The sequence below is a fragment of the Neoarius graeffei genome, chromosome 27 (assembly GCF_027579695.1).
Source record: "Neoarius graeffei isolate fNeoGra1 chromosome 27, fNeoGra1.pri, whole genome shotgun sequence".
In the NCBI taxonomy this organism is placed as follows: domain Eukaryota; kingdom Metazoa; phylum Chordata; class Actinopteri; order Siluriformes; family Ariidae; genus Neoarius; species Neoarius graeffei.
In genome coordinates, this window is record NC_083595.1 from 13,966,610 (window position 1) to 13,993,666 (window position 27,057).

General features: G+C 41.8%; 1 protein-coding gene across 1 annotated transcript in view; it reads left to right on the forward strand.

Moving 5' to 3' along the window:
* The window catches only part of LOC132875212 (transmembrane protein 163a-like), a 133,975-nt gene extending 107,873 nt beyond the window's left edge, over positions 1-26,102 (forward strand). Inside the window, exons 5-8 of the mRNA XM_060911909.1 lie at positions 9,074-9,170; positions 17,563-17,674; positions 20,409-20,550; positions 22,686-26,102. Of these exons, the coding sequence (XP_060767892.1) occupies positions 9,074-9,170; positions 17,563-17,674; positions 20,409-20,550; positions 22,686-22,746 (412 nt within the window). The 3' untranslated portion in view covers positions 22,747-26,102. The remainder of the gene's footprint in view (positions 1-9,073; positions 9,171-17,562; positions 17,675-20,408; positions 20,551-22,685) is intronic.
* The last annotated feature ends 955 nt before the right edge of the window (positions 26,103-27,057 follow it).

Genomic DNA, 27,057 nt, shown 5'->3' on the forward strand with positions numbered 1-27,057 from the left:
AACTGGCCACGTTAATCACGTCAGTGGTTGCTTTAAAATAAATGGGAGTTTGGAAGTTGGAAATATTAGCCTACTGATGAGACTACTTCGCTAGATCATGTCCTAAGAAACAGACAAATAATGAATGACTTGTAGCTAAGTGGGAAGTCTGCTTTGTCCAGATGAAGCAGATAAGTGAGAAATAATCCACAACGGGGCAGGCAGTTATAGGGAAGCAATCAACAGCATCCCAAAGTCTTCTGCAATTGGCTGAAGATTACAATGATGCTTGAAAGTTTGTGAACCCTTTAGAATTTTCTATATTTCTGCATAAATATGACCTAAAACATCATCAGATTTTCACGCAAGTCGTAAAAGTAGACAATGAGAACCCAGTTAAACAAATGAGACAAAAATATTATACTTGGTCATTTATTTATTGAGGAAAATGATCCAATATTACATATCTGTGAGTGGCAAAAGTATGTGAACCTTTGCTTTCAGTATCTGGTGTGACCCCCTTGTGCAGCAATAACTGCAACTAAATGTTTCCGGTAACTGTTGATCAGTCCTGTACAGAAATTTTAGCCCATTCCCCCATACAGAACAGCTTCAACTCTGGGATGTTGGTGGGTTTCCTCACATGAACTGCTTGCTTCAGGTCCTTCCACAACATTTCGATTGGATTAAGGTCAGGACTTTGACTTGGCCATTCCAAAACATTAACTTTATTCTTCTTTAACCATTCTTTGGTAGAACGACTTGTATGCTTCGGGTTGTTGTCTTGCTGCATGACCCACCTTCTCTTGAGATTCAGTTCATGGACAGATGTCCTGACAATTTTTCTTTAGAATTCGCTGGTATAATTCAGAATTCATTGCTCCATCAATGATGGCAAGCCATCCTGGCCCAGATGCAGCAAAACAGGCCCAAACCATGATACTACCACCACCATGTTTCACAGATGGGATAAGGTTCTTATGCTGGAATGCAGTCTTTTCCTTTCTCCAAACATAACGCTTCTCATTTAAACCAAAAAGTTCTATTTTGGTCTCATCCATCCACAAAATATTTTTCCAATAGCCTTCTGGCTTGTCCACATGATCTTTAGCAAACTGCAGAGGAGTAGCAATGTTCTTTTTGGAGAGCAGTGGCTTTCTCCTTGCAACCCTGCCATGCACACCATTGTTGTTCAGTGTTCTCCTGATGGTGGACTCATGAACATTAACATTAGCCAATGTGAGAGAGGCCTTCAGTTGCTTAGAAGTTACCCTGGGGTCCTTTGTGACCTCGCCGACTATTACACACCTTGCTCTTGGAGTGATCTTTGTTGGTCAACCACTCCTAGGAAGGGTAATAATGGTCTTGAATTTCCTCCATTTGCACACAATCTGTCTGACTGTGGATTGGTGGAGTCCAAACTCTTTAGAGATGGTTTTGTAACCTATTCCAGCCTGATGAGCATCAACAACACTTTTTCTGAGGTCTTAAGAAATCTTTGTTCATGCCATGATACACTTCCACAAACATGTGTTGTGAAGATCAGACTTTGATAGATCCCTGTTCTTTAAGTAAAACAGGGTGCCCACTCACACCTGATTGTCATCCCATTGATTGAAAACACCTGACTAATTTCACCTTCAAATTAACTGCTAATCCTAGAGGTTCACATACTTTTGCCACTCACAGATATGTAATATTGGATCATTTTCCTCAATAAATAAATGACCAAGTATAATATTTTTGTCTCATTTGTTTAACTGGGTTCTCTTTATCTACTTTTAGGACTTGTGTGAAAATCTGATGATGTTTCAGGTCATATTTATGCAGAAATATGGAAAATTCTAAAGGGTTCACAAACTTTCAAGCACCACTGTATGTTTATAGTTATAGCTATATGTTGTGGAATGTCTGTGAAGCAAGTTATCACATATGTCATCGTAGTTATAATAATAATAATAATAATAATAATAATAATAATGCAGCCTGTCATATGACAAAGACACAAAGAAGCGCAGTTTCTTCTGTCCTGAAGCTACTGGACTTGCTTGAAATTCTTGAAGACGTTTCACCTCTCATCTGAAAGGCTTCTTCAATTCTGCCTGACCTGTGGGGCCTGACCTGTGGGGAGTTCCAGGTATTTATCCTCTAGTGGACCAAAAGGAGAGTCGTTGAGGTCACATAGGTCGTTGACAATTTTAGTCATCCTGTAGGTGTTGGGGTCACTGGGGGCCAGGTGTTAACTGTGCTAGCAGCCTAGAGGGTCGTTAGGGTGATCTGTGGGTCGTTGACTCTCTCTGCCATCATGTGAGTTCTTGACATCAGCTGAATTTTGGTGTGGATGTGTATTCAGTTTTCTGGGAAGTGTGCCAAGGCCTGCATTGTAGGTGGCTGATAAGTGGTGTCTCAGGTGGGGTTTACATTAGACCGTATCAGCGGATCATCAGATTAACATTTTTAAAAACGATTAGCGTGCACACAGCAACGCCAATACACAATTCGCGTGCACACAGCAACGCCAATACACGGATACGCTAATCACATGACTAATTAGACGGCACGTAAGTTGAAATGTGTAAATGTGTAATGTGTAAATTTCTCCTCAGCGGCTTGGCTCCGCAGGCATCCTGCGCTCCAAATCACTCCGCCCTGAACAGCGAGTGCCCTCTGGAGGGTGCGCACTCCGGCCCTGTGCAGCTCACAGAGCGCGTGAGTGAAGCGCACGAGCAGTGATTCGGGACTGAGCCGCTGTGTGTGTGATCCCAGTGCATATCGGGCATGCGCAAGTCTCTTACCACTTGCAAGTGGAAGGATGGCAAGCCTAAAGACAATCATAACTACACAATGGGCAGTATTTGCAGTATTTTCATACTTTTATACTCTTTAATGAAAGGTGATACAAGGCGGAAGTCCGTGCCGTTTTTCAGCAGTCGCGTCACATGACCAACGCCAGCGAATCAGGAAGGTGGATGTCACAGTGACGTTGTCCAATGACAACGTCAGCTAGAGCTCAGCACAGCGTATCCGTGTATCCTCAATGTTTACACAGCACCGGACCAGACACGAACTGGGTTGAATACGTGGGCCCTGGCGGATTCCCGTTTCCCGGCATTTTAATGTGAACGGACAGTGCATCTGCGAAGAAAACGAGACAGATACGGTCTAATGTAAACTTGGCCTCAGACCACCTCTGTTCAGTGATGATCATTCCAGGTTGACGAAGATGGCTTCTTTTCCTCCTCTTTCAAACCACCGGTTTTCTCTGGCTAAAATGCGTACATTACAGTCCTGAAATGAGTGTCCTTTGTTATTGAGATGAAGATAGACTGCAGAGTCCTGGTCAGAGGAACTGGCTTTCCTGTTTTGAGCCATGCACCTGTGAAGCGGTTGTTTCATTTCCCTAATGTACAGGTCTGTGCATTCCTCACTGCATTGAGTTGGATACACTACATTCTCCTGTTTGTGACTGGGTATTCTGTCCTTAGAGTGGACTAATTTCTGCCTCAGAGTGTTACTGGGTCTGAAGTATACAGGAATGTTGTGTTTGTACAAATACAACAACACGTATTCTGTCCTGAAGATTTTCCTGTGACAAAAAAGTTAAATGTTTCATCAATCCATATATATATATATATATATATATATATATATATATATATATATATATATATATATATATATATATATATATATAAGAAGCACAAATTAGATTATAGCATGTTGATAACTTCTTCAACTCTGGTCTCCAGGTGTAAATCTATATATAAAGTCTCATTATGGTGGACTTCATTTTGGTTCATTGTGGCCTTCATTTTACTCATCATAGGTTGAACCAAGTGTTGATTATTTGGCTTAATTGCTTTCATTACTTTGTTCATGTCACAGTGCATTAATGCAGACGTTCATGATTTGTTCATATTGACCACTGTGTGAAGTAATGCCAATTATGGAAACCTTACTGCAAAACATTGATATTAAAATCCCCAGCACCTCATTTAAAATCTGGCTTAGATGTGACGTTGTAAGCTGAAGCCCTGGCCTTTAAAACAGAAACTCGGTATCAGGTAACTTTTCAATTTAAGCCCTAATCAAGCTGTCAGAATTCAGAGCAGAACCTTGATCTTTTGTAATAAAGTGTTCCCAACCATCCCCAGCATGTTTACTGCAGTAGCACCAAGAGAAATCAAAGAGAACATAGAGAAAGCTGTAAACTCTTCATCATATGCCAATTGCTTTCTGTACTTTTAATTAGTATTGTACTGACCTTAATTGTCAAGGCCATCTGCACACTTCCGTCATTAATGGCAGTGGAGACATGAGGAATGATTCAAACCACCTGGTTTCTATAGTGAGTTGATTTTTTTGGTTCACCGTGCTGACGCAAAAGAGCCAATAAACAACAGCAGTGATAAACAAGAGCCCACGTTTGTGAATGCTCTATGCAGGGTTTTAATATTAAATTATATCATTACTAATTATTTAATCTTTGGTTTTTTTTTTTTTACCATTTAATACTATATGCACAATGACTCCAGATTCATCATGGCAAATAACCTGACATTGAACAGAGTACCAGTGCATTGCAAACAATTAGAATATCATGAAAAAGTTCAACTTTTTCGTAATTTATTTCAAAAGGTAAATATTCTGTATCAAGGGCCCGTTTACACGAGGACGCTGTCGGGTAAAAACGACTAAATATTTTATCAGAAGTGCCTTTCGTTTACACGAGGACGGCGTTTCCGAGGCTGAAAAACGGATAAAATTGAAAACGCCTTCCAGAGTGGATAAGTTAAAAACGGCCCCCGTTGCATATCCGTCTAAACTACCCAATACGCGAAACTCTGCTCGGATCTGCTCACGTCGGGTACGCGTTTACGTCATACATATGTCATATACTGCACATGCCAGCCCGGGAAGTAAGAAAGTAAGTAAAAAAGTAAGAGCATGTCTGATTACATCGATCCAACGGACCTTCAAGCTGCTCTGTGTTTTAATGCAGTAGATGTGTTTTCCTGCTCACCCGCCCGGCTGGAGCTCCTCAGTTTGGTGTCGCCAAGTTACACACACACGCACGCGCGCGCCGCCTATTCAAGCCGCTCGTGAAACCATAAACCCGAGACTGAAAACAAAACTAGCAGTCGAACGGGTTTATTTTGCTGAGATGGACACTGCCTTTTCTCTTCTTCACTGAAACAAGAGTGAGTGTTACTTAATAAAGGCAGATTAAAAGAGTTTCGGTTTGCTCCTGCTCCTCCCTCGAGCACTACAGTACCTCAGCCGGACCGGTGTTCTGTAAAGTTATCCTAGCAAGTTCTCATACAGACCGTTTTATTATTCAAAACAAGTCATTACAAATTATTTGACTCGGCCAAAGACTCGACCAATACGCACAAAACATAAAAATCGGCAAATGCGTGAAATTCTCACCGATTTTCTATCAGCCCAGCTGATCGGTGGGACAAAACTACTGTTGAATTTTCCTACCCTCCTGGATTTCGCGCATGCTTGGTAGGATAACTTGACAGAACAGCGGCGCAGATGTGCAGATCAGACAAGACAGAAGACCTTGCGCATGCGTGCAGACATAGCGGAGACATTTATGCGTCACCGTATAGACGCAGATTTCCTCCTTGAAAACGGTCGTGTAGACGCGGAAAAAAGTGAGAACGAAAACGGACTTTTGCGTTTTTGTTTTATACCGTCCCCGTGTAAAGTGGGCCTAATTCTGCATAAAGTGAAATATTTCAAGCCTTTTTTTTGTTTTAATTTTGATGAACTATGGTTCATGAAAATCAGAAATCCAGTGTCTCAAATTATTAGAATATTTCCCAAGTTCAATTGAAAAAGCATTTACAATACAGAAATGTCCAACTTCTAAAAAGTATGTTAATTTATACACTCAATACTTGGTTGGGGCTCCTGTACCACGAATTACTGCATCAATGCGGTATGGCATGGAGGTGATCAGCCTGTGGCACTGCTGAGGTGTTAATGAAGCCCAGGTTGCTTTGATAGTGACCTTCAGCTCGCCTGTATTTTTAGGTCTGGTGTTTCTCATCTTCCTCTTGACAATAGCCCATAGATTCTCTATGGGGTTCAGGTCAAGCGAGTTGGCTGGCTAATGAAGCACAGTAATATCATGGTCAGCAAACCATTTGGTAGTAGTTTTGGCACTGTGGGCAGGTGCTACAGTAAGTCCTGCTTGAAAAGGAAATCAGCATCTCCGTAAAGCTTTCAGCAGATGGAAGCAGGAAGTGCTCTAAAATCTCCTGGTAGATGGCTGTGTCGACTTTGGACTTGATAAAACACAGTGGACCAACACCAGTAGGTGACATGGCACCTCAAATCATCACAGACTGCAGAAAATTCACACTGAACTTCAACCACCTTGGATTCTGTGCCTCTCCACTCTTCCTCCAGACTCTCGGACCTGAATTTCCAAATGAAATACATTTACTTTCATCTGAAAAGAGGACTTTGGACCACTGAGCAACAGTCCAGTTCTTTCATTCCTTAGTGCAGGTAAGACGTTTTTGATGTTGTCTCTGGTTCAGGAGTGGTTTGATATTAGGGATGTGACAGTTGCAGCTTTCTGACTGCAACTTTCCTGAAGACGTCTGTGTATAGTGGCTCTTGATGCACTGACACCAGCCTTAGTCCACTCCTTGTAAAGCTCTCCCAAGTTCTTGGATCGACTTTTCTTGACAATCCTCTCAAGACTGCATTCATCCCTGTTGCTTGTGCACCTTTTCCAGCCAGCCTTTTCAGCAATGACCTTCTGTCACTTACTCTTCTTGTGGAGAGTGTCGATGATCATCTTCTGGGCAACTGTCAAGTCAGCAGTCTTCCCCATAATTGTAGTTGCATGCACTGAACTAGACCTAGAGATACATGGTATTTATACTGTTTTACTCAAACTTGAAATGAAATATTTTGAGATTTTTAATTTTTTGCTCTGTAGGCCATAATTATCAAAATTAAGATAGAAAATTGCTTGAAACATTTTACTTTATGTGTAATGAGTCTAGAATATATAAAAATTTCGCTTTCTTAAATAACTGATGGAAAATATTGAACTTTTTCATGATATTCTAATTGTTTAAGATGCACTTATCTTAAATTATGGCACTCATGATGCATGATAGAATATGTGAAATGCTGAATATGGTACATTAAACAACAGTTAGCAGGAAATTGATTGGTCGAACAACTTTCCAAGAGTGCTGTTGTTTCATATAATCGTACTGAATGTATCACTCCACTCATCTGTGTTTGCCACATAAAATTCCACTTCCTAGTTCGAAATGGTTAATACAGTAGAGTTAGCAACATCATCAAAATCATAATTTTCAGGAATATAACTTCTGGATTAAAATATGAAAGCTCATCATCAGATGAAGATGAAAAGGAAGGAGGGATGCCAAGTTTACTGGAAGCACTTATAACCAGAAAGTACAAATCCGTGTAAGCTAACTAGCCAGCTAGCTGATGGGCTATCAGTGAGTGTGGTTTCTTTGGGATCTATAATATTGCACTTTCAATTGCGCAGTTATACTGAATATCAGATATTCGATTTAACAGCAGTCTTGCTCAGGTGCTATTGCTCAAGTATAACAAAGAAACCTCTACATCAGTTTCTTGGTTGTTTTGCTTTCGTTAGAAATCTTATAATCCTAATAAGAGAACTGGGATTGTGCATCACACTGCAGCTTATCAGAGCCAGGAGGTGTAATTGAAAGTACGTAACTGATCTCAACTGTTACGTCTAACCTGGATTGCCACTTTGATTTGATGCACACAAGGGTACCAAACCCTGCATCCCATAAATAAGTGTAAGCAAAATACTGTAGTACTAACACTTACGTTTGTTGTTGATAACATTGCATTTCCCGTAATATTTTCCCAGTTTACACCAAAAACATTGTGGCCCTGCACATCTGGTGGGTGTGGAGCATTATATCCGAAAATGTTATAATTATGCATATGATTACATACAGTTCATTAATCCAATGAGATTTTCAATTCTACACTTTTTGCAAAGTTTGTATTATAGCTGTCTCCCCACAGGTTGATCTACTTCCACGAGCAGCACCATAAGCAGGAACTAGAGCATGCAATCCATCGTGGCTTTGAGCACCCGGACAACACAAGCTAGTCATAGATCATTTTGTAAAGGTCGTATATAAACATGTTGCGGTATAATCTGTCTGCCACAGAATAATCTTGAATCTTCAATTTTACCACGACACCGAAAGGCCAGCATTAGCATGAGGCTAATAGAACAGATGATTGAGTTTCAAGCAAGTCAAGTTTAAGGACAGAGGTTTCTTGGTAACATGACAGACTGCATTTTTTTTTTTTGTCGAACTTGAGAGAGCGGCTGATGACTGGTGTTGCTATAAAGTAAACGATAACAGGAATTAACTTGTCATTGCTGTTTCACAACATTAAATAGATAAAAAGTGTGATATTCCCACCCACCAGCTGGTTCTCCTGTGCTACCTCCCAGACACATGAATCGAGCTACCAGATCTTTTCAAACTGCTGCTCATGAGGCATCACAGGGCAGCGTAACACAGTCTGAGGAAAGCACTATCTGCCCTCTTCTGCATAAATCAGTTCACAGATGCCTGTGATTGACTAATTTTGCTGTAACTGACAGGGGAGACAGACAACCATTAGCATGGCTAACTTTTCTCACTTGGCCCCTGACATGCCGACATGGCATTGGCAAATTGCTGCGGAACAAAACATTTCAGGAAAATAAACATGACATGCTAATCGCACAACCGTCATTGATTATTTTCCTATAATAGCACACCCCATCATATTTTACTCCCCATTGTAATAGAGATTATCAAGCAACCAAAATAGTACTGTACAGATTCATATTGCAAAAAACGTATATAAAAATAGAATATATTTATTGATCCAGTGCCCTGTTAGAAAAGTTCTGGTGTGGCCATGATGCTATTTTGTAAGTGTCTGAGGCTTTAACTGTGTTTACAGAAAACAGTACTCAAAATAATTTGATCTTTTGTCCCAATGCCTAACTAACTTACTTTGGCGAATATTATGTGTTTTTCTACAGAGCTTGTGTGGTTTTGGGGGTGGTGTTTATCCTGTCTGCTCTAACCATCCTGATTAAGGCCATCCATGCTCTTGCTACCAAAGTGCTCCCTGAAGTGGTAAGAAATCATTCATGGAAGAGTCCTGTATTTTACATGTCAAACCATCACACTGATTGTTGATAAAGTTAGCCATGGAAAAGTACTCTAACCCAGTATCTGTCCTTCCTTAACATGATGAGAACTCTACCAGGGTATGATAACTTGTCTACTCAGTGTCCAGAGCAGTATAGCAATGACTTCTCTTCTGAAACATCTGATTCAAGTCTCGAGGACTGTAGCTATAGACCTTATCCATACACTGTGCAGTGTTCTGTCTTATATATACACACAGAGTGGCAGCAAGGTTTCTGAGAAAGGAGTCCAGACTGTGCTTGTGTAAGAGAAAGATTGATGAGATTGATGAAAATCCTGGTGCTAAGTCCCTTTATGCGGCATAAGATTGATGAGGAGTTTGCAATACTGCCTCCTCTTCTGTTCCTCACATTCCCTAGTGAATCCTTTGTGCCGAGGTCTGACTGGCTAGACTCATTTCAGACTGCTAACCCATTACCTTAGGGTGAAGATACACCATGTGTACACATACACCACTGTATGCTGAAGCTATTAGACTGCTCAATGCTCATTTTTCTCTCCTGCAAGGTGTCAAATGATATCCCAAGAGTGCCATCAGCAACCGGATGTCTACCAGGGTGGCTAGATCATGCTGGACCAACTCGTGGAACATACTAGTAATCCAAATGTTCATTAGAGACCACTCATAGAAAAGGATAACCCCCACTTTCACTTGCTATCAACCAGTTATCAATCCCAAGCTGAATTTGTCTAACAGGCTCTCTGGACTGATTACAACTGTGAGTTAGCCTAATGGTTAGTGTGTTCGCCTCTCGATCAGGCGATTGCAAGTTCTACTTATGGTCGGGTTATACCATCATAAAAACGGTACCCACTGCCATTTGGCGAGGCATGCCACAATACAGATGTGAGAAGGGAGTCAAAGTCTCGTGGTTACCAAAGGACCATTCCCACACTGTAACCCTAGCTGTGCAATAGACAAGAGGCCAAGGGCTATGGAAATCGGTGCCAAGTGCCTGGTTGGTACCAGTGGGGTACTTTAGACCAGAGTGCCTTTTGGTCTCATCTCAGCACCAAATTGGCCAACAATGGTTTTACCCAGAACCTTCTAAAACCCAGCTTTGCAGCCCAGTTTGCTTTCTTCCAGGCAAATTCTGGCAACTTCCTACCTCTTGGTTGGTATTGGGATGGGGGACTGCCTGGGAAGATCAGGTCCTGACACAGGAAGGACTTTGACTGATGACGAACCTGGATAAGATCACTGGAGCAAGATGCAACAGTGGCAAAGATGTGAGAATTGTAACTGATGTTCTTCTTAACTGGCGGCACGGTGGTGTAGTGGTTAGCATTGTCGCCTTGCAGCAAGAAAGTCCTGGGTCCGAGCCCAGTGGCCGACAAGGGCCTTTCTGTGTGGAGTTTGTGTGTTCTCCCCGTGTCTGCGTGGGTTTACTCCGGTTTCCCCCACAGTCCAAAGACATGCAGGTTAGGCTAATTGGTGGCTCTGAATTGACCGTAGGTGTGAATGTGAATAGTTGTTTGTCTCTATGTATGTCAGCCCTGTGATGACCTGGCGACTTGTCCAGGATGTACCCCGCCTCTTGCGCATAGTCAGCTGGAATAGGCTCCAGCTTGCCTGTGACCCTACACAGGATAAGTGGCTACAGATGATGGATGGATGGATGGATTCTTCTTAACCTAGAGCCCAGAAACTCCCTGCTTGAGCTCAGGAATGCCAGTGTTGTGGTACAGGCTGTTCCTTTGCAAAGATGTGACACTTTGCCTTTATTACTACCCCATCCTCCTCATGAGCTCCTACGTCTCAGTCAGTGCCAATAACTATTCCAGAAATACTTCCCTCATACACTTTCAAATCTTGCACTAGGACGCTTATTACAGGTGTTCCTGGACCCATTTGCCAATTGGGCTCTAATTAAGAGTTTGTGTGGCTGTGGTTTATGTGGCTGAAGTTTCCTAAGCTTGGCCCTCACTTACTAGATCTCAAAAAAACAAAACAACAACAACAAAAATCAGGTGGCTTGCTCAACTGTATTGACCGCAGTGACCATGAAAGGGCCAGTTATCCTCATAAACATGGATGTACAGTATGGTAGGGCTACGTCATGGTGCTATTTCATCCTGACAGCTCAGAGCATACACAGTCATACCTAGTGGGGTACTTTAGTAGACCAGAATGCATTTTTGGTCTCATCTCAGCATCAAATTGACCAACAGTGCTTTTATCCAGAACCTTTTAAACCCATCTTTGCAGCCCAAGTTGCTTCCTTCCAGGCAAATTCTGGCAACTTCCTACCTCTTATACCTGACTTCTCCACTGCACCAGCCCCTTTTGCATCAACTGTTTAGCAAAGATGGCCTGGGAATTCACTCCAGGGTGCTCCACTATCTAACATTCATTCATGAATCATTAACTCTTATCCTGGTCAGGGTTGCAGTGGATCTCGAGTGTGTACAGAGATAGAGAAATCTGAACTGACCTTCTCAGCTTGTTGATGAAATGAATGAATGGATGAATGAATGTCTGGTTTCATTACAGCTTGGGAATTTATCATATTCAGGCAAGGTCACAGAGACTAGATTCGACTGGGGTTTTCAGATAGAAAATGATAAAGGTTGTTTGAGAATTCTTTTGAAAAATCTCTCACGATAGGTTTTATTGTGAAGATACGAAGAAAAATCTCAAGCCAATTTCTTTCTTTAATAAAACAAATAAAACAAAACACAAGCCAGAACACATGCATCTGGGAAGATCTTCTTGGAGATATTCACTATTCTTTTGTAAGAAATTTATAGACTGACGGTCTAGTCCATCTTACACTCATAACCAATCCAATTCTTTAGCTCTAGCGCTTTACTTTTTTTTGGGAAACATCCCAGGAAGTGTGTACCTGTGTGTGCGTGTGTGTCTGTGTGTGCATGCAGTGGTCCACCAGGAACCCAAGGCATCTCTGAGGCCTCCTCTCCTAGACAAAGTATATCTGAGTACTCTGTGTGTGTGTGTGTGTGTGTGTGTGTGTGTGTGTGTGTGTGTGTGTGTGTGTGTGTAATGCCCAGGTCAGACGGCAGAAAGACGCATACTGTGACCTACGATCGGTCGCGTGGCAACCGATCGCAGGTGGATGCAGGCGTTTTGCATCAAATCCTTCGTTGTGGTCAGACGTATTGCAAGACGCAGAGTTTTTAAACTGAATCAACCAGTTGGAAGCAGACGCAGCTAGACGCAGGGTGCACGGAAAACCTTTTTAAAAAATACAAGGCTATAAGACTGCTCACAGGTTGTTGTAAACTATTTGCTGGTGCAGTCTGTGTGTACCTGCGATGCATCACAGCCATCTCTAAAGACTTGTCTTCCCCTGCATCTAGCTGCCACCTGTTTCAACCTGCGATTGGTCGCTCAAGCGTTGCATGATCGCCTGCCTCTACATGCGTCAACCTGCTATTTGCACCGATTGGAAGCGAGTCACAGCTGAAATGTGAACAGATCATGATCCACTTGCGTCAACCTGCTTCTACTAAAGACCCTCTGCAACTCTCTGCCATTATCTGCGTTGTCATGCGTTGACGCAAGACCAGTCTTATGTCTACCTGTAATTTTGTTATCGCAGGTAGACACAAGTAGTTGAAAACTAGTTGCAGCCTGCCGTCTGACCTGGGCATAAAGTACCCCTGGCCACGTTTGGTTATAATGAACTCATTTCAAACCAAAGTAAGGGAGAAAGAAAAGACCAGTATCGTACATCTCGTATTAGCAATTAACTTCATATTGCATATCCAATAATCAATTAATTACACAAAAGAAAAGCAACATCCTTTCTATGAAACTTCTTCAAGGCCCAATTAAATTAAATTCTGCTGGTTTGGATAAGCAACATGACTGGTTAGTTTATAATTCCAAACATTTCGATATGGTTTGGTTTTGTGCACTCAAGCCCACTCCCACAGACAGTTTGAACAATCCAGCCCATTTGCACAGCTGTTATTTCTGATTATACAAATTTGCGATGTTTTCGGACACACTTAGTTTACTCTGTTTCCCAGAAGATGAACGAATGCAGTAAATGTGTTGTGCAGAACCTCATGAGCAACCTGTACATTCCCATGTTAATGAATGTGGCCTTTATCCATCTTTCAAGCTTCATATGGGAATGCTCGTCTTCCAACAAATTGTATCATTTCACTAATCAGTCCAGAAGGTGTTAATGAAATAAAGAAAAAATGATGACAGTGGGAAATCTTTCCTCTCTGACCTGCCTTCAGCTAACCAGCAACTGATCATTCAATCCAAATGAGCATCATTATCTTAAATGAAAGTTTAAAAAAAAAATGTCACTTTTATCACTAGAAATGATTTGCAAGACATCAGAATAGAAAGAAGTGATGGAACACAGCTGAGGTGTGAACTGAAACGAGACAGCATCACAGGGTGAAGTGGGAAGCCAGGGACGGGTGTGTGCATGCTGCGAATCAGCTCACTCCTCTGTTGCCAGGCAATTCGGGCTGCTTGGCAACATAAGGAGGGAAGAGAGCTCAGTTATTCCCCACCACCAACTTGCACACATGTGCCCATCCACAAACACAGAAAGATGCTGTGCTTTATTTACCCCATTCTGTAATGTAACTAAGTTAATAAGAACAGGAGCAGCTAAAGGAAAATGAGAGAGAAAGTGGAGATGAAAGAGAGAGTGTGTGTGTGTGTGTGTGTGTGTGTGTGTGAGGGTGGTGGTGGTGGTGGTGGGTGGGTGATGTTTTAATCAGGACTCCGGCTGCTCTCTCGAGGACTAGGGCTCCTGCTCTGGCCTGTGAAGCTGCATTTGGCGCATACAAGCACCTGTTAAAAATAGATCTGAAATTTTTCTGCTGCTTTCGTCTGCTATTGATGTCACACACACACGCACACACACAGAGTTTCTCCCCTTCATCCTTTTTGTCTAACGCTTATTCTCTCTACACTTTCTACTTATCCTTCACCTTTTTTCCTCTCTTTCTCTGACACGCATCCATTCATTCACACATTCAGTCTTTTCTTCCTCACCACATCCCTTTTGCTCACTTTCTCACCCACACACTCTTACCTCTCTCTCTCTAGCTCTCTTCCTCTTGCTTTCACACACACATGCACAAACACACCTTCATTGTAAGTCTTCTTAAACACAATCTGTCTATCCTCCACTCCTCTTCTCTTTCTCTTCCCCACCGACCCTCTTGTCATACACACAGTCATCCTGTCGCACTCACACAGACTAAACCTAGTTGAGTAATGAAATGTTACAGATATTCCGTCACGGGTGTGTATGCTGAATTGTACTCCTGCAAAGTTGTGTGTGTGTGTGTGTATAATGTTATGAGCCTGCTAATTATTAATGATCTCAAGCATCTACTTGATGAGCAGTAAACTAACATAGATGGGCTGGAATACTGACACTGTACTGAAACCATGATCAGTAAATCACTGATTGGGTTATGAGAATGGAACAGAGCCAATGAGTGTGTATAGCTCAGTCTTACAAATAACATCATAAGAAAGATCTCATCTCATCTCATTATCTCTAGCCGCTTTATCCTGTTCTACAGGGTCGCAGGCAAGCTGGAGCCTATCCCAGCTGACTACGGGCGAAAGGCGGGGTACACCCTGGACAAGTCGCCAGGTCATCACAGGGCTGACACACAGACAACCATTCACACTCACATTCACACCTACGGTCAATTTAGAGTCACCAGTTAACCTAACCTGCATGTCTTTGGACTGTGGGGGAAACCGGAGCACCCGGAGGAAACCCACGCAGACATGGGGAGAACATGCAAACTCCGCACAGAAAGGCCCTCGCCGGCCACGGGGCTCGAACCCAGACCTTGCTGTGAGGCGACAGCGCTAACCACTACACCACCGTGCCACCCCATAAGAAAGATAAACATCCAAAATATATGTGCAATACACACCGATCAGCCATAACATTATGACCACCGACAGTTGAAGTGAATAACATTGATTATCTCATTACAGTGGCACCTGCTAAGGGGTGGGATATATTAAGCAGCAAGAGAACAGTCAATTCTTGAAGTTGATGTGTTGGAAGCAGGAAAAATGGGTAAGCGTAAGGAGTAACTTTGACAAGGGCCAAATTGTGATGGCGAGATGGCTGGGTCTGAGCATCTCCAAAATTGCACATCGTGTGGGGTGTTCCTGGTATGCAGTGGTTAGTACCTACCAAAAGTGCTCCAAGGAAGGACAAGTGGTGAACCGGCAACAGGGTCATGGTTGTCAAAGACTCATTGATTCATATGGGGCACAAAGGCTAGCCCATATGGTCCAATCCTACAGAAGAGCTGACAACTTTCTGTTTTAGCCACCATTAACTTTTTTAATAGTTTGTGTTACAGTAGCTCTTTTGTGGGATTGGACTATATGAGCTAGCCTTCGTGCCCCATGCAAATCATTGCCTCTTTCTTCTTGGCTTTTTTTCACGGGTGAAGATTTATGAAGGGGGGTTTCCACGTTGACTGCAACCCTTTGGTGGCTGAGAAGATAGCCGTGGACGTGGATGTTTCTTTCAAGCCTGCGCAAGGGAGTTTTAAGGTGGAGTCCAGTATGCGCTGTACTGGCCCCACCCTTTACACCCAAGGTTTGTCTGCCATGGTCCAGCAAGATGGGACAATGGCAGCGAGGTCCTTTGGTTGTAGGTTTTACATTGAACTGTCTTTGTCCTAGATGGATTGCCTGCTAGGGCTACCGAGTTCCATCTACCTGAGTGCTATATTAACCTTAGCTGGGGGTCTGGTTCATGGGCATCAGGCCGTGTCCACACACCAGTGGGCCATGCATGCTGCATATCTGGGGGCCAGATGTCCCCCAAGCTCCCGGCAGTTTAGCCCGGGGCTTTATGGTGTCCAGTTTCCGTCTGTAGCCATGTAGAGGCACTGCACGGGACTTGCTATGGAGAGGCTATGTAATGGCAGGAGAGACTTATGCACTCGGCTGTCTTTTCACAGTGCTATGGAGCAGTGGTGAGGCTGAAGGCGAGAGGTGGTGGCGAGCATACAGCCGTTTAGCCTACACACTAGCCGCATCACACAGCCCTTTACAGACAACAAATCAATCAAATCAATGAGTGCCTAATATATCCTACCCCTTGACAGGTGCCACTATAATGAGATAATCAATGTTATTCACTTCACCTGTCAGTGGTTTTAATGTTATGGCTGATCTGTGTAGAGCCCCTTTCGAGCAATACTTTGCGACACAATGGCAAAGCTGTGCTGTTATAATGAGACGTGTTTTGAATGCAAATTGTGAAGCTTTTCTCCAATGCTGATATTTTTCTTTTGAATAATTAGATGTTGACTCTCCTCCTGATGTCCTTTTTTTGTGAGACTCTACTGATTAGAAACAAGGATGAGAATTATTTCTGAAGTGCATCCTTGAGTTTTCTCATACTTTTCACTTTCATTTAATACTTTCCATTCCCTACTTTAAAAAAGTTACTTCATAATCTACTTATATTTGTTTTAAAGTCATCTTGCCACGTTAGACTATCTCAATTCCAAACAGGTCTAGAGAATGAAACACTTATTTGCTCATTAGCCATCAGCATGCAAGCTGTTTACCATCATCTTTAGTTCCAGCCAAAGATGGAGGATCTAATGTAGCTTGTATTTTGGGTTCCTCAGCAAAAAGGTGCACTAATTTATCATCTATGTTCTTTCCTCAATGTACCAAAGCATCATTCTAGTGCTCTGTAATGCAGCACTGAACGATGACTGTATTATGGCACTATGAATTGTTTCGCCCAAATGTTCTGGGTCCTTTTGTTTCTCTCTGCCGATTTGTCAGACCTCGTGATTTACAATTGAAGCAGTAGCTTGAACCAGTAGGAAAATGCAGGAGGCATTTTTCTGAAAATTCAAATCAGGGCTGTGTAGACAGCAGGTCCTCTATTGATGAAGATTGAGCATCGTATTGGCATTGTAAGAGAGATAAATGAAACACCACTGGGGTTTTATCTTTAATTACTTTTCCTTGGCACCATCAAAGAGTTTTCTGATACTATAGATTCATCACACTGTTGGGGCGTGGGCACGTTGACATATATTGCATGTTTATGTTGCATATGAGAGAGACAGAGAGAGAGAGAGAGAAGTGCTGTGTTTTAATAACCGTAACCTTGCAGCGCTGCAGTATTTCTTGCCTACAAGGCTGCCATGCAGTATTAATGATTTGGCCAAGATTAAAAATGCAGCTTTCTCATCTCTCTCTCCCCACTGCTCATCTTTCACCCCTCTCTCTCTCTTTCTCTCTCTCCACCCTTCTGTCAACATCCATCTGTGCATCTCATATCTCTCTCTCACTCTTCCTCTCTCGCAGGACGACTTCCTCTACAGCGTTTCGGTGCTCAGCGGCCTAGTGTGCACAATTCTGGCTGTGATAAAGTGCATGCTGGGTAAAGTGCTCACTAGCAGGGCACTCATCACTGACGGTATGTTTTAATATTTCCATCTGTGCCTCTAGCCCCTACCATTTCTTTCTTGCACAAAACACACAGTGTAATAAAAGAATAAGAGATGGACTGGCAAGAGGGATAAAAAGCAAAAACCTGTCATACTGGAAGCAGCTCATACTCAAATAAGCCATGGTGTTCAAACAATGTTTGAGTGGTGATAAGTAATAAGAGGCTGAATGTCTACCAAGAAAACATTCCCCACACCATTACACCACCACCACCAGCTTGAACTATTGACAAGACAGGTCCAAGATGCCCAATTCTGGTTGTGCTACCTGCATGTTACAACAGTAAGTGAGATTCATCACTCTTCACTGAGTCTGTGCCCAATGTAGCCTCAGATTTCTGTTCTTGGCTGACAGAAGTGGAACCCAATATGGTTTTATGCTGCTGTAGCTCATCTACAGCATGACCTTAAGGACTTCCTCCTCATCCGCTCAGATCTCAGACCACTCTGTAATGGGACCTTAACTGAAGAGGCCAGGCACTTGTTTGGTGAAGCAATTACTGGAAGAGCCATGGCCTAATGGTTAGAAAAGCCAAGAGCCAAGATCCATGGCCTAATGGTTAGAGAAGCAGCTTTGGAACTAAAAGGTCACTGGTTTGATTCCCTGGACCAGCAGGAATGGCTGAAGTGCCCTTGAGCAAGGCACCTAACCCCCAACTGCTCCCCGGGCTGCTCTGGGTACGTTGTACTGTATGTTGCTCTGGATAAAAGCTTCTGCCCCTTAAAAAAGCTCTTGACTTGTATCTGCATGACTTTATGCATTGCACCACAGAGACATAATTGACTGATGAAATAATTGCACAAACATGCAGGTATACAGATGTTCCTTGTAAAGTGGCCAGTGTGTTACAGTTGATGCTCACACTGTCTAACATCAACTGTAAGACAAGTCTCGGCTCTTCCAGTAGCTGGTTCACCAAACAAGTGCCTTGCCACTTCAGTTAAGGTCCCATTACAGAGTGGTCTGAGATCTGAGCAGATATTGAGGAAGTCCTTAAAAACAAAGATTACAGGGTTGATGGAATATTTCTTCCCCCATTTAATTGCCCAAACTTAGATTACATTGTAATGAGTATGTGTATCATGCCTTGCGTAATATCTAATTGAACAGCTGGAATCCAACTATGTGCAATTAAAGCGTCGTATGATCTCAGTTCTCAGTAAAACAGTCCCATCTGAAAGCATTAAAACAGCAAGGCCAATCTTTTTGCTCTGAAGACTAACTATGTAACTATCTTCAGGGACCAAAAATAATTGGACAAACCAACTTAACCATAAATTAAATTGGAATTTTCAAGACTTGGTTGCAAATCCATGTCAATGAAAAACTCTTTCAAGAATTCATCTCAGGTTTTCCATGTTTACTCATTTCCAACTCTTTTCAGATCACCCCTTCTCACTGTTAACTTCACACTTTTTTTGTGTGTAGCCATGACTAAAGACACATCATTCTACATATTAATTCATTTGTAGGATGTACTCAGAGGAAAAAGGCTCTTGCGTTTTAGCTAACTTAACCTAGACGTCTGCTACCATCAGATGAAAGGAAAAATGCAACCTGTTGGCTAGCAGGCTACCAATCATACATCTGTCCACAGGCTGCATTTGGCCTGGTGCTGGACTTTGATATACACGCCTGGTGTAAATCAAGTAATAGAAATCTCAGTTCCAGGTTGTAACATTACAAAATGTAGAAAAGTTCAAGTGTGTGTGTGGTGAATACTTACGCAATGCACTGTAAATGAATTAACAGGCCAGTTAGCTCGTCCAATAGAAAATAGTTGTAATGATAATGATTTGATTGCTATATAGAGCCTTTGTCAAACTTAATTTCGGTTAACCTGAAAAACCTGACAACACAATATACAAAATAAACTGCCAAGACTCATTCCAAATATAAAATTTACCAAACTTTAAAAGAAAAAAAAAAAACTTCCGTCTCTATGGATAGTTTATATGCACTGTCGAGTGAGTCATTAGGGAAGCTCGATCAGGGCATGCCCAAGGCAGTCACGAAATGCAGGGTATGTTAGAAAACAGTATTTCCAAAAATGTTTACCGAGCTAAACTAATCAAAATACCAACATATACGGGAGTTTTCGCACTTTTAATCCATTGTGTTAACCCGCTCAACAGTCCTTTTTAAGTTAAAGCAACACTGATTTAACAGACAGACAGTGACAGTAGAGTGAACACACACTCACAGACCTGCAAAAGCTGACTAATGTGCACCTAAATTCAGCAGCAGAGTGTGAAATTTAACACCTGCACTGAGAAATTTCCTTCTAATACCGAGTCCATCATTGCACACCTCTTACTGCGTCTATGGCAAGTCCTTCCTGAGAATTAGATCCAAACGTGGGAAATAAAAGCGAGAATAAGACTATAAATAATAACAAAATGCATTATACTACAGTGCTGCTGAATTCTGATTGGTTGATCAAGTTTATAAAACAGCAGCTCTGACAGTAGTCCTTACTATGTTCATATTATTAATCCGTTCTTTCCTAACTCCTTATTGCTTGTATAATAACAGCTATCACAGTGACTTCATAAGCTAAGACTAATAAACTTTCTAAAATACAAAGCAAGGAAAAAAATCGGAGGAAACGTTGTGCAAAAATTTTTGACATTACGTCCAAGTTGTATCAGACATTGTGATGTACCACTTACTATAATATTGTGCTGTTTGTTTACCTGCAGGCTTTAATTCATTGGTGGGTGGAGTTATGGGTTTCTCCATCCTCATCAGCGCTGAAGTGTTTAAGCACAACCCGAAGGTTTGGTATTTGGACGGCGCCATTGGTGTGCTGATTGGACTCATTATCCTCGCTTATGGCATCAAGTGAGATTTTTGAGAATACTTATAGTCCCAAATGCAAAACATGCACTCGAAATTTGCTCAAGAGGAGTTATCTGTTTTGAGTATAAGGTTTATTTGTCTTAATAAAATACATACTGTTATTAGCCACTATTAAATATCACAACCACAATGAACACCTTGAGGATGAACTGGAATGGTGACCGCACCCCAGGCCTCCTAACGTGATATAAGTGTCTGATCTCACCTCATCTTTTGTGTGTGAATGAACAAATCCCCACAGTCATGCCCCAAAATCTAGTGGAAAGCCTTCCCAGAAGAGTGGAGGTTATTATAAATACAAACCAGCATTTGTTATAACTGAGAGCGAGCATGCCTTTCCTCATAACTACAGTAAACAAGTAAGCAAACCAAAAACCAATCCTATGTTTAACTGTTAATGGAAAAAATTGCTGGAACATTATTACTTTGTTTTAAATAGTGGTGTGAGCAAGACTATTTTTTAAAATCCCACTCAAGTCTGCTCCTAAAGGAAGTCTGACCAATCCTGCCCATTCCCAATAAATTTTTGACCAATCCTAACAGCCCCCAAAAGAAATCTGACCAATCTTACCTGCCCCGATGATATTCTAACCAATCCTGCTTATTCCTGAAAGAATACTAATGAATCTCACCTTTCCCACCCATTCCCAAAGTGTCCCATTCTCTTGTCTAACCAATTTCACCTGCTCCTGAAATAATTATGACCAATCCTACGTAATCACAAAGGAATTCTGACCAATTCTGCGTCCTCTGGGAGGAATTCTGACTGATTCTTCTTGCTCTTGAAGCAATTCTACCAAATCCCACCTTCTCCAAAAGTAACTGTTACCAGTCTTTTCCCTGGCTCATGAAGGAATTGGGCCCAGTCCCACCCACTCCTAAAGGAATGCTGACCTATCCCACCCACTCTCAAAGGAATTCTGACCTATCCTGCCCACTCCTAAAGGTATTCTGACCAGTTCCACCCACTCTCAAAGTAATTCTGACCTACCCTGCTCACTTCTGAAGGTATTCTGACCAATCCCACCCACTCTCAAAGGAATTCTGAACTATCCTGCCCACTCCTGAAGGTGTTCTGAGCAGTCCCACCTACTCTCAAAGGAATTCTGATCAATCCCACCCATTCCTGAAGCAATTCTGACCACTCTCAAAGGAATTCTGACCAGTCCCACCCACTCTCAAAGGAATTCTGACCTATCCTGCCGACTCCTGAAGGAATTCTGACCTATCCCGCCCACTCTTGAAGGAATTCTGACCAATCCCACACATTCTCAAAGGAATTCTGACCTATCCCGCCCACTCCTGAAGGTATTCTGACTAGTCCCACTCACTCTCAAAGGAAATCTGACTTATCCTGCCCACTCCTGAAAGAATTTTGACCATTTCCACCCACTGCCGAAGGAATTCTGATCAATCCCACACACACTTTCAAAGGAATTCTGATGAATCCCATCCATTCCTGAAGCAATTCTGACCAATCCTCCCTGCACCTGAAATTAATTCTGACCACTCTCACCCACTTCCAAACGAATTTTGACCTTCCGAAGTTCTGTTTCGCAAAAATAATAAAGTAGTAATTTACACTAAAGTGGCCATGATTAGGATAAAGTATTGACTGAAAATGAATGAATGGCATAAGCATTTGACCCCCCTAATATTAATGAAGGTCATCTGTTTTTGTCCCACAAGTAAAAACCACCTGCTCCTGTGATCTATTTGTTGGGTCCTGGTGGATCCTAGTCCTGCTGCAGACCACTAAAACAGTCACATTTTCAGATGACTTTAGCTGCAGTTAGACTCAAACCATGTGTAGCAGTTCCCATTGATAACCTTATGTAGTGAAGTCACACTTATGGAAAGAGCCAATGGGAAACAGCAGGTGGAACATTTTAAATGAGTTGTGTTTGTTCTGGCAGATTGATAACATAATATTAGACTAAAGTAAAAGTTAACACCATATATAAATCGATTTGACTGATTAGTAACATAAAAAATAAAGAGGATTCATTGCCTTTATTTAGCAGCATTGTGTATGCAACTGTCAAGTCAGTATACACCAGGTTACAGCATGTTTTTCAGCATATTGTTGTCAGTTATATGTCTGCTTCTTCCCTCAGGCTGCTGATTGACATGGTCCCTCGAGTGAGACAGACCAGACACTACGAGCGCTTCGAGTAGGATCAACAGTGCACAGTGGAGACTGGACTCTATCTGCATACACCCACACACATTGAAGAGACTCTTGCAAAGAAGGGAAACACTCACCCACGCACAAGCACTCCCATAGATATAATAAACACACACACACACACACAGAATGCACAATGCGTCACAGCAACCTGGCATCGTCTCCAACATCACCCCTGCTCTGTGAAGATGAAGTAGAACAAGAACAAAAGTCCTGAAGATATGAAATTGGGTCAGAGGAAGCATTCTTCATGGGTGTGTCTAGCCCAAGTGTGGCAAATCTACTGCAGCTGATCTTGACATTTAAACAAGACAATACCAAGCATATATATGTGTGTGTGTGTGTGTGTGTGTGTGTGTATGACAAAGCTTCTTGCAGTGAAACACCTGCTCTTATAAACTCATTGCCTGTGGCTGGGAGCATCATAGACTGGAGGGTATGGAGAGAAATGAAAAGAGAAAGAAAGCAAGATGGTATCTTGGACATAAAACTATATTTAGCATTCATTCATCTTCAGCAGGATCCTTGTGTGCACCTCGAGCGACACATGAAAGAGCAGCTGCCATGCTGTTCCCGTAATTCGAATCCAGCCTCATCTGGACATTCTTCTTCCTTAAATGTGATTACAGGGCGTGGATTTCTTTGCCAGGTGGATGTCTACCTCTTTACAAGTCCACCAGGTGCAAACTGATGACACAAATGAACAGACATAAAGAATCAAAAGTAGAACAGAAAAATGTAATTGAACCAACAACAGGTACAAGAAGCACACTCATACACAGCTGTCCAAAGTGGAACATCTGAGAGCACAGAAAGGTTAGCACAACATCTTAATAGTGTACATAACACGCTCATATAGCTACAATTAGTTACAACTACATTTGTTCTGAAGGTCAAAGTTTAATTTTTAATACTTATCCAATGTTCATTGTAGATTTATCGGTAGTAGTAAACATTCAAATTTGATAAATATGCTACGTAATTAATGTAAGTGATCTAAATTAGTTAATAATTTGCTGATGTTAGGTGACGTGGCTGGCGTACACATTAGAACAGTGCAGTTATGTTACATTCGATTATTTCAAAGCGAGATATCTTCTGATGCATTTCAAGTATATTTAGAGAGTAATGTGAAAGAGTATATGAACCAGCTCTGGTTTCAGGACACACATCCACAATTTAGTGAAAAAAAAAAATCGTTTGGTATCTTACTATGTGATGTCAGTTTTGAGGAAATTAGTGAAGTATCTTGAGAAAATGTCTTACTAGTGAATAATGTGCTGGTCAAGTCACAATGGTACAAAGTTATAAATGTACATACAGTACTTCCCTTTATTATTATTTTTTAAAATTGTATGCACATAACATTTGTTTTGTTTCATGAGTATTAACCCGTCAGACTCCCATGATCAGACCTACATTCCTCTCTAAAACTACAGACTCAATTATTAATCCTTCTTTTAAAACACTGTATTACAAAGCGGCTTGGAGGAAATCTGGATTGTAAAATAGATCCAGGCTTGAAATGGAAGCCATCCTCTTTGGGGGCGATACCAAATTGTGGGATTGTAAATCATTATATTTATACAGGTTTACAAGACTAAACTAAAAAAAAAAAAAAAGATAAAAAAAAGTGTTCAGGATGAGTATAATATTGCTGGGTTTCATGTGATGTCACATCTGCCTCATTAGTTATTCAAAACTTTAGCTGGTGGTCTACCAAGGCTCAGTTGACAAAGCGTTTGTACAGAGAAGGTGTATTACTCGCATGAAAAATGCCTTACACTTGTGTTGTTCTAAGTTGTTCGAATCAATCAAACCATGAAACTGATCAAAGTTTCTTCAGGGTTCCCCGTGAACTAATTTAAAAAAAAAAAAAAGGGTGAATGAACACAGGATTTCACAAAAAGACATCGAAAAAGGTGGCTTTTGAAGTTGCCCATTTCTACCACCCACAGTTTACTATGACCTGGATGATTGAGAATCTTCACAGACATCTCTGAAATTGAAGAGATCCGAGTCGAAGCATGTTCGGGTTTGCAGTGATCACTTGGTGAAAGGTTTGTATTTCCCTCTCAGCTCTGTCCTTAGTGTTTTCCAAGTACTTTACTTGCTATGTGTTGTTATTTTACGGGACTTTTTTTTAGTCACAAAACGCTAAAGTCCCCAGCTGTTTCTGTTTCCTCCTCACAAAGTCCATATGCATGAAGGTCACGACAAAATTCTTCCCCAGCCATACAGTTACAATGCACCGTGATCACTTCTCCGTCTTGTTTAACTAAGATCCAGGTCTTTAAAGGGGTTTCTGATGATCTTTGTGAATGATTTACCTGAGAGATAAGCGCCAACACAAGTGAGAATCAAGCCAACTGTTGTTTACATTTCAACTTGCAGCGCTTCGTTGTAAAGACGCAAACGAAAAGCTTAAAAAAAACCCAACATACTTACATGGGCAAAAACAACACAGGATTCATTCGGCAGCGACTTGACACCGAGGTCCTTTACCCAGTCACATGCAAAAAAGTTGTAAGCCTCCATACTCATCCGCACTTTCATCTGTTTTGCGGTGTAGAAGGACGTCTGCAACACCAGATAGTTCGAAATGTCGGGGAACTCGACTGAAGGGTAGTTTTTGAGATCACATGACAAATCCTTCTTTCCCAGACTGTCAGGGTCGATTCTGTTGCACAGAGCAATCTTCTGAATATATCTAAAGCCAGCAGTGGCTTCTAGATTATGAGCGTACTCTGATAAAGTTATCGCGAGTTGTTTGCACTACAGCAGCTGTTTAGACCACCAGCTATTTCACTTCCGGTAAAACCGCTAAGAAAAGTCACGTGACTGAAACCCAGCAATTGTGAAAAAGCATCCTGGGATGAGCACTGGACGAGTCTTTCTGATTACAGCAGCAGTTCTTCAAGTATCCAAGTGCGCAAAGGTGAATCATGGGCATCCACTATTTTTTTTTAAACTAATAAGCAGAGATGTGAAGGGGTTAATCTTTTTTTTTGCCACGACTTTCAATTTTTCTGCTCATTTTATTTCAAGTAGCATTCACTTTTCCAGTGACAGCTAGTTTTAGCTAGAAGTATTGTATCACATATACAGTGTGTAATTCTGGCTAGCCCAGCTTACGTATGTAGCACTGACATTTCACAGACGGTATAGAGTTTTACTGAAGATAACATTGTTTTATTTATTGTTAATTCGCTTAGATAATTAAAGCTAGTGGCTAGTGTTAAGCTAAATGTAACAGGTGGAACACATGTTCCCATGTCTTTTTTTTTTGAAAGACTTTTATGAAGGATAAAATTGTTTATTTAATTATCTCTCACTTGGTTATTTCTCATGTTCTCACATTAAATCACACAAAAAATGCACGTTCTAACTAGGAACTAGCATGCGGCTTATACAGCTGATGGAACATTCACATTTTATGGTCCTTTAAGAGATTTATTAAGGAGAACACCGATTTATTTATTCATTTCTGATTTATAAAACATTAAACCATCGTAAAGCTAGGCGGCCTTTCGATTTCATAAAATCGGTGAAATTTTGTTTCCTCTGAAATTCGGTCATTGTGATGCATGTTTTTTGAGTAATATCTCAAAAAACAGGGGCGGCACAGTGGTGTAGTGGTTAGCGCTGTCGCCTCACAGCAAGAAGGTCCGGGTTCGAGCCCTGTGGCTGGCGAGGGTCTTTCTGTGTGGAGTTTGCATGTTCTCCCCGTGTCCGCATGGGTTTCCTCCGGGTGCTCCGGTTTCCCCCACAGTCCAAAGACATGCAGGTTAGGTTAACTGGTGACTCTAAATTGACCGTAGGTGTGAATGTGAGTGTGAATGGTTGTCTGTGTCTATGTGGCAGCCCTGTGATGACCTGGCGACTTGTCCAGGGTGTACCCCGCCTTTCGCCCGTAGTCAGCTGGGATAGGCTCCAGCTTGCCTGCGACCCTGTAGAAGGATAAAGCGGCTAGAGATAATGAGATGAGATGAGATCTCAAAAAACAAAACAAACCAGGACATTTTGTGGCTGGGAAGTTGTTTAATTTAAAGCAATTAATGTGCATGAAAATCACTCACTTTGCACAGTCAAGCAGACAGAGGAAGTCCGGTGTGCGCATGCACAGGTTTACCACCTTCTTCTTTTGGGTTTTACAGCAGCTGACATCCACAGTGTTGCATTGCTGCCATCTACAGGTTTACCTTTGACAGTGCACTGACAGTTCCATCATTCTGTCACTAAATGAACAGCTGATCACACTGAGGTGTTCGCTGAGTGCCGATGTTTATTAGTTTGGTCCT